Source organism: Cyanistes caeruleus, chromosome 1, assembly GCF_971803275.1.
Source record: "Cyanistes caeruleus chromosome 1, bCyaCae1.hap1.1, whole genome shotgun sequence".
Lineage (NCBI taxonomy): Eukaryota > Metazoa > Chordata > Aves > Passeriformes > Paridae > Cyanistes > Cyanistes caeruleus.
In genome coordinates, this window is record NC_141701.1 from 792,103 (window position 1) to 800,159 (window position 8,057).

General features: G+C 65.8%; 1 protein-coding gene across 1 annotated transcript in view; it reads right to left on the bottom strand.

Moving 5' to 3' along the window:
• The window catches only part of DGAT1 (diacylglycerol O-acyltransferase 1), a 46,922-nt gene extending 39,713 nt beyond the window's left edge, over window positions 1-7,209 (bottom strand). Inside the window, exons 1-2 of the mRNA XM_086875662.1 lie at window positions 7,012-7,209; window positions 797-884 (exon numbers count right to left, since the gene is read on the bottom strand). Of these exons, the coding sequence (XP_086731788.1) occupies window positions 797-884; window positions 7,012-7,184 (261 nt within the window). The 5' untranslated portion in view covers window positions 7,185-7,209. The remainder of the gene's footprint in view (window positions 1-796; window positions 885-7,011) is intronic.
• Window positions 7,210-8,057: the final 848 nt, after the last annotated feature.

An 8,057-nucleotide genomic window follows, 5' to 3' on the forward strand; every position in this document is an offset into this window, starting at 1 on the left:
CACCCCAGTGTCACCTCAGTGTCCCCTCAGTGCCACCTTAGTGTCCCCTCAGTGTCCCCCCGGTGCCACCCCAGTGTCACCCCTGTGCCACCTCAGTGTCCCCCCAGTGTCCCCCTGGTGCCACCTCAGTGTCCCCCCAGTGCCCCCCGGTGTCCCCCCAGTGTCACCCCTGTGCCACCTCAGTGTCCCCTCAGTGCCACCTTAGTGTCCCCCATGTCCCCTCAGTGCCACCTCAGTGTCCCCCATGTCCCCCAGTGTCCCCTTAGTGTCACCTCAGTGTCCCCTCAGTGTCACCTCAGTGTCCCCCATGTCCCCTCAGTGCCACCTCAGTGTCCCCTCAGTGTCACCTCAGTGTCCCCCATGTCCCCCAGTGTCCCCTCAGTGTCCCCCCGGCGCCACCTCAGTGTCACCTCAGTGTCACCTCAGTGTCACCTCAGTGTCACTGGACCCCTTCTGGTGACCCCAATGTCCCCCCAGTGTCACCCTGGTGTCACCCCAGTGTCCCCCCGATGTCCCCCAGGTGTCACCTCAGCCACGCCCCCGCCACCTTTTAATGGACCCCCCCCCCACGACTATCGCGACATGAGCGGGCTCTGCCCCGCCCCCTCCCGAGTGACGTCACGCCGGCCACGCCCATTAACCCGGAAGGCGCCGCGACCTGGGCGGGACCATCGCGACACCGGGGGGGGGGGGGGGGGTGGGGGGGGTGGGGAGGGGGTCACTGTCGCGACTCGGGGGTCACTGTCGCGACACGGGGGGGTCACTGTCGCGACACGGGGTCACTGTCGCGACTCACCAGCATGACGACGCACCAGTTGAGCACCCCCCGGTAGTTGCTGTAACCGCTGGCCGAGCTCAGCAGCGACTCCTGAACCTTGTGACACCTGGGGACAGGTGGGGACAGGTGGGGACAGGTGGGGACAGCTGGGGACAGCTCAGGGACAGGTGGGGACACCTGGGGACAGGTGGGGACAGGTGGGGACAGGTGGGGACACCTGGGGACAGCTCAGGGACACCTGGGGACAGGTGGGGACAGGTGGGGACACCTGGGGACACCTGGGGACAGCTGGGGACAGCTGGGGACAGCTCAGGGACAGGTGGGGACACCTGGGGACAGGTGGGGACAGGTGGGGACAGGTGGGGACAGCTCAGGGACAGGTGGGGACAGCTCGGGGACAGGTGGGGACAGGTGGGGACACCTGGGGACACCTGGGGACAGGTGGGGACAGGTGGGGACAGCTCAGGGACAGGTGGGGACACCTGGGGACAGGTGGGGACAGGTGGGGACAGCTCGGGGACAGCTAAGGGACAGGTGGGGACAGGTGGGGACAGCTCAGGGACAGGTGGGGACACCTGGGGACAGGTGGGGACAGGTGGGGACAGCTCAGAGACAGGTGGGGACACCTGGGGACAGGTGGGGACAGGTGGGGACAGGTCAGGGACACCTGGGGACAGGTGGGGACACCTGGGGACAGGTGGGGACAGGTCAGGGACAGGTGGGGACAGGTGGGGACAGCTCGGGGACAGTGCGGGGACACTTTGGGGACACTGGGGACAGCGTGGGGACAGCTCAGGGATACTGGGGACAGTGCGGGGACACTTTGGGGACACTGGGGACAGCTCAGGGACAGCTCAGGGACACTGGGGACAGCTCGGGGACACTGGGGACAGCTCGGGGACAGTGCGGGGACAGTGCGGGGACAATGCGGGGACAATGAGGGGACACTTTGGGGACACTGGGGACAGCTCGGGGACAGCTCAGGGACACTGGGGACAGTTCTGAGAACAGGTTTGGGGACACACACGGGGACACTTCTGGGGACAATCTCAGGACAGTTTTGGGGACAAGTCAGTGCGGGGGAGGGGACACACACGGGGACAGCCCCACCCCCTCAGGGACACCCCAAAGCCACCCGGGGGGGAGGGGACACACAGAGGGGTCCCCAAAGCTTGGGGACATCCCCAGGGGGTGACAGGGGTGACACAGGTGACACAGGTGACACACAGGTGTGACACGGGTGACACAGGGGTGACACAGGTGACACAGGGGTGACACAGGGGTGACACAGGTGACACGGGAGGGGACACAGGGATGACACAGGGGTGACACAGGTGACACAGGAGGGGACAGGGGTGACACAGGGGTGACACGGGGTGACACAGGGGTGACACAGGTGACACGGGAGGTGACACAAGAGTGATACAGGTGACACAGGGGTGACACAGGTGACACAGGAGGGGACACAGGTGACACAGGAGGGGACACAGGTGACACAGGAGGGGACACAGGTGACACAGGTGACACAGGGGTGACACAGGTGACACAGGAGGTGACACAGGTGACACAGGGGTGACACAGGTGACACAGGTGACACAGGGGTGACACAGGGGTGACACAGGTGACACAGGGGTGACACAGGGGTGACACAGGAGTGACAGAGGTGACACAGGGGTGACACAGGTGACACAGGAGGGGACACACAGAGGGGTCCCCAAAGCCTGGGGACAGCCCCGGGAGGTGACAGAGGTGACACAGGAGGGGACAGGGTGGTGGCAGTGCCACATCCGGGTCCAGAGTCCCTTCCCCGATAAGATACGGGGGTGATTAGGGGTAATTAGCGCTAATTGGGGGGGAGGGGGTCAGGGACAGGCCCGAGGGGGGTGGAGGTGTCACCGGGGCAGGGCAACGTCACCCCTGAACCCCTTGGGGTGGCCCGGGGGGGTTTGGGGTGGCCCTGGGGGGGTCTGGGGTGACCCTGGGGTGGCCCTGAGCAGGTTTGGGGTGGCCCTGAGCGGGTTTGGGGTGGCCCAGGGAGGGTTTGGGGTGCCCTGAGTGGGTTTGGGGTGGCCCTGAGGAGGTTTGGGGTGGCCCTGGGGGGATTTGGGGTGGCCCTGGGGTGGCCATGAGTGGGTTTGGGGTGGCCTGGGGGGATTTGGGGTGGCCCTGAGTGGGTTTGGGGTGGCCTGGGGGGATTTAGGGTGGCCCTGAGTGGGTTTGGGGTGGCTCTAGGGTGTTTGGGGTAGCCCTGAGTGGGTTTGGGGTGGCCCTGAGTGGGTTTGGGGTGGCCCTGAGTGGGTTTGGGGTGCCCTGAGCAGGTTTGGGGTGGCCCTGAGCAGGTTTGGGGTGGCCCTGAGCAGGTTTGGGGTGGCCCAGGAGGGGTTTGGGGTGGCCCTGAGCTGGTTTGGGGTGGCCCTGAGCAGGTTTGGGGTGGCCCTGAGCTGGTTTGGGGTGGCCCTGAGCAGGTTTGGGGTGGCCCTGGGGTGTTTGGGGTGGCCCTGAGCAGGTTTGGGGTGGCCCTGGGGTGTTTGGGGTGGCCCTGAGCAGGTTTGGGGTGGATCAAAGCAGGTTTGGGGTGGCCCTGAGCGGGTTTGGGGTGCCCTGAGCAGGTTTGGGGTGGCCCTGAGCAGGTTTGGGGGGCCCTGAGCAGGTTTGGGGTGGCCCTGAGCAGGTTTGGGGTGGCCCAGGGAGGGTTTGGGGTGCCCTGAGTGGGTTTGGGGTGACCTGAGGGGGTTTGGGGTGGCCCTGAGTGGGTTTGTGGTGGCCCTGAGCGGGTTTGGGGTGGCCCTGAGTGGGTTTGGGGTGCCCTGAGCGGGTTTGGGGTGGCCCTGAGGAGGTTTGGGGTGGCCATGGTGGGTTTGGGGTGGCCCTGAGCGGGTTTGGTGTGACCCTGAGCAGGTTTGGGGTGACCCTGAGTGGGTTTAGGGTGGCTCTGGGGTGTTTGGGGTGGCCCTGCAAGAGTTTCAGGTTACCCTAATCGGGTTTGGGATGTTCCTGAGCGGATTTGGCGTGGCCCTGAGCGGCTTTGGGGTGGCCCTAGGGGGGTTTGGGGTTACTGAGCGGGTTTGGGGTGCCCTGAGCGGGTTCGGGGTTACCCTGAGCGGGTTTGGGGTGGCCCTGAGTGGGTTTGGGGTGGCCCTGAGCAGGTTTGGGGTGGCCCTGAGCAGGTTTGGGGTGGCCCTGAGCGGGTTTGGGGTGGCCCTGAGCGGCTTTGGGGTGGCCCTGAGTGGGTTTGTGGTGGCCCTGAGCGGGTTTGGGGTGGCCCTGAGCGGGTCTGGGGTGGCCCTGAGTGTGTTTGGGGTGGCCCTGAGTGGGTTTGGGGTGGCCCTGAGCGGGTTTGGGGTTACCCTCAGTGGGTTTGGGGTGGCCCTGAGCAGGTTTGGGGTGCCCTGAGCGGGTTTGGGGTGGCCCTGAGCGGATTTGGCGTGGCCCTCAGCGGCTTTGGGGTGGCCCTAGGGGGGGTTGGGGTTACTGAGCGGATTTGGGGTGCCCTGAGCGGGTTTGGGGTCACCCTGAGTGGGTTTGGGGTGGATCAAAGCAGGTTTGGAGTGGCCCAGGGAGGGTTTGGGGTGCCCTGAGTGGGTTTGGGGTTACCCTAAGTGGGTTTGGGGTGGCCCTTGGGGAGTTTGGGGTGCCCTGAGCAGGTTTGGGGTGGATCAAAGCGGGTTTGGAGTGGCCCAGGGAGGGTTTGGGGTTACCCTGAGTGGGTTTGGGGTGGCCCAGGGAGGGTTTGGGGTTACCCTGAGCGGGTTTGGGGTGGCCCAGGGAGGGTTTGGGGTGACCCTGGGGGTCTTTGGGGCTCCTGGGGGGGTTTGGGGTGGTTGGTCACCCCTTTGGGGACCCCCTCCAACAAGGGACATGGGACAAGGGTACCCCAAAAGCAGGAACAGCAGAACACCCCAAAATCAAAAGGGACAGAGACCCCAAACAGAGACAGGGAGACCCCAAAGAGGGGCACAGAGACCCCAAAAACAGGGACAGGGAGACCCCCAGCAGGGGACAGTGGGACCCCCCTGGGGACCCCAAACCAGGGACAGGGGACAGAGGGACCCCCAGGGACCCCAAACCAGGGACAGGGGACAGAGGGACCCCCAGGGACCCCAAACCAGGGGACTGTGGGACCCCTCAAGGGACCCCAAATCAGGGACAGGGGACAGTGGGACCCCCTTGGGGACCCCAAACCAGGGACAGAGGGGTGCCCCAGGTGACAGACCCAAAAGCAGGGACACGGGACATGGTGGGGACATGGTGGGGACATGGTGGGGACATGGTGGGGACAAGGGGGTGACATGGGGGTGACACAGAGATCACAGGAGGGACACGGGGTGACATGGGGATCACAGAGGGGACACTGGGATCACCGGGGGTGACATGGGAGGGACACCGGGGGTGACACGGGGATCACGGAGGGGACACTGGGATCACCGGGGGTGACACGGCAGGACACTGGGGTGACACGGGGATCACTGGGGGACACTGGGGGTGACACTGGGGGTGACACGGGGATCACCGGGGGACACTGGGGGTGACATGGGGATCACCGGGGATACTGGGGTGACACTGGGGGTGACACGGGGATCACGGGGGGACACTGGGGGTGACACTGGGGGTGACACGGGAATCACGGGGGGGACACTGGGGATCACGGGAGGAACACGGGGATCACAGGGTGACACCGGGAGTGACACCGGGGGACACTGGGGTGACACGGGAGGGACACCAGGGGTGACACGGGGATCACGGGGGGACACTGAGGGACACTGGGGGTGACAAAAGGATCACAGGGGGACACTGGGGTGACACGAGGGGACACGGGAGGAACACGGGGATCACGGCGGGACACTGGGGTGACACGGGAGGGACACCGGGGGTGACACGGGGATCACGGGCGGGACATGAGGGGACACCGGGGGTGACACGGGGATCACGGCGGGGCACTGGGGTGACACGGGAGGGACACCGGGGGTGACACGGGGATCACGGGCGGGACACGGAGCCGCCCCGCACCGGTGCCGGCGGTGTCGCAACCGGGAGTGACGGGAGCAGGGTTGGGACATCGCCCCGGGGACACGGAGCGGGCACGGGGACAGGAGGCACCGGGGGGAGGGACACGGGGACAGGGGGCACCGGGACAGGGGGCACGGGTACCCCAGGGTGGCACCGGGGGGACACCGAGACCCCCGTGGGAATTGGGGTGGGGGGTCCCACCGGGGACAGGGGGACACGGAGGGGGGGGGGCGGGTTTCCCTGTCCTGTGGGGGGGGTCCCAACACAAGGGGAGGGGTCCCTGAGGGTCCCTGGGGGGGGTCCTGAGGGGTCCCGGGCCCAGCTGGGAAAGGGTCCCGAGGGTCCCCACAGTGAGGGGGGGGTCCCGAATAACCGGTCCCGGCTGAGGGGAGGGGTCCCTGAGGGTCCCCACAGTGAGGGGGGGTTCCTGAGGGTCCCTGGCCCAGCTTGGGGGTCCCTGGGGGTCCCGAGTGTCCCCACAGCGAGGGAGGGGGGGTCCCTGAGGGTCCCGGTCCCGGCTGAGGAGGGGTCCCTGAGGGTCCCGAGGGTCACCACAGTGAGGGGTGGGGGTTCCCTGAGGTTCCCGGTCTCAGCTGAGGGAGGGTCTCGAATGTCCCCACAGTGAGGGGAGGGGTCCCGAATAACTGGTCCCGGCTGAGGGAGGGTCCCTGAGGGGTCCCGGTCCCAAGATGAGGAGGGGTCCCCGAGGGTCCCCACAGCGAGTGGGGGTCCCGAAAACCAATCCCAACATGAGGGAAGGTCCCTGAGGGTCCCGGTCCTGGCTGAGGGAGGGTCCCTGAGGGGTCCCGGTCCCAGCTGAGGAGGGGTCCCCGAGGGTCCTGAGGGTCCCCACAGTGAGGGGAGGGGTCCCGAATAACCGGTCCCGGCTGAGGGAGGGGGTCCTGAGGGGTCACGGTCTGAGGAGGGGTCCCTGAGGGGTCCCCACAGTGAGGGGGGGTCCCGAATAACCGGTCCCAACATGGCGGGGAGGGGGTCCCTGAGGGTCCCGAATGTCCCCACAGCGAGAGGGGGTCCCGAAAACCAATCCCAACATGAGGGGAGATCCCTGAGGGTCCCTGGCCCAGCTGGGGAGGGGTCCCCGAGGGTCCCCACAGCGAGGGGGGGGTCCCGAGTGTCCGCTCCCCACCTGAGGGGGGGGAGGTCCCTGAGGGGGTCCCGCTCCCGCCGTGAGGGAAGGGTCGCGGTTCCCGCGCTGGGCCCGTTACCTGAAGTCCCCGGCGGGGTCATCGGAGCTGTCGCCGTGTGCGGAGGCGGGTTCGGGTTTCGGGGGTCCCCCCCGGCGCCTGCGGGTCCCCCCGTTGCCCCCGGCGGGGCTCGGGGTTCCCCCGCTGTCGCCCCCCGGGGCCGCGGCCCCCGCGCTGCCCCCGCGCTCGCCCATCTGGGCCCGGACCGGCCGCGCCCGCCCTTTGTAACCTGGCAACGCCCCGCCCCCGCGCGGCTCCGCCAATGGCAGAGCGGGGAGAGCGGTGATGGGCGGGGGGAGCGCCCAATAGGAAGAGAGTGCGGGGAAAGGGGAGCCAATGAGGAGGGGAGGCGGGGCGAGGTGCGGCCAATGGGAGGGCGGGAAAGGCAGAGAGGAAGGGTTGAATAGGAAGCGGGGGTTGGGGGGATTTGGGGGGGAAATTCGGGAAAATTTGGGGAAAATGTTGGGAAAATTCGGGGAAATTTGGAGGGAATTTGGGGAAAATTTTGGGGAGATTTGGGGAAAATTTGGGGAAATTTTGGGAAAATTCGGGGCAGATTTTGGGGGGACTTTGGAGGCAATTTGGGGGAAATTGTGGAAAAATTTGGGGAAAATTTGGAGGAAATTTGGAGTGATTTGGGGGAAATTTGGGGGGAATTTGGGGGGAATTTGGGGGGAATTTGGGGAAATTTGGAGGGAATTTGGGGCAGATTTGGGGGAAATTTGGAGGGATTGGGGGAAAATTGGAGGAAATGTTGGGAAAATTTGGGGGGATTTGGGGCAAATTTGGGGGGAATTTTGGGGAGATTTGGGGGGAATTTGGAGGAAATTTGGGGGAAAATTGGGGGAAATTTTAGGAAAATTTGGAGGGATTTGGGGGAAATTTGGGGCAGTTTGGGGGAAACTGGGAGGGAATTTGGGGGAAGTTTTGGGGCGAATTTGGGGGAAATTTGGAGGGAAGTTGGGTGAAAATTTAGGGGGAATTTGGGGCAGATTTGGGGGAACTTTGGACGCAATTTGGGGGGAATTTTGGGAAAATTTTGGGGAAACTTGGAGGGATTTGGGGGA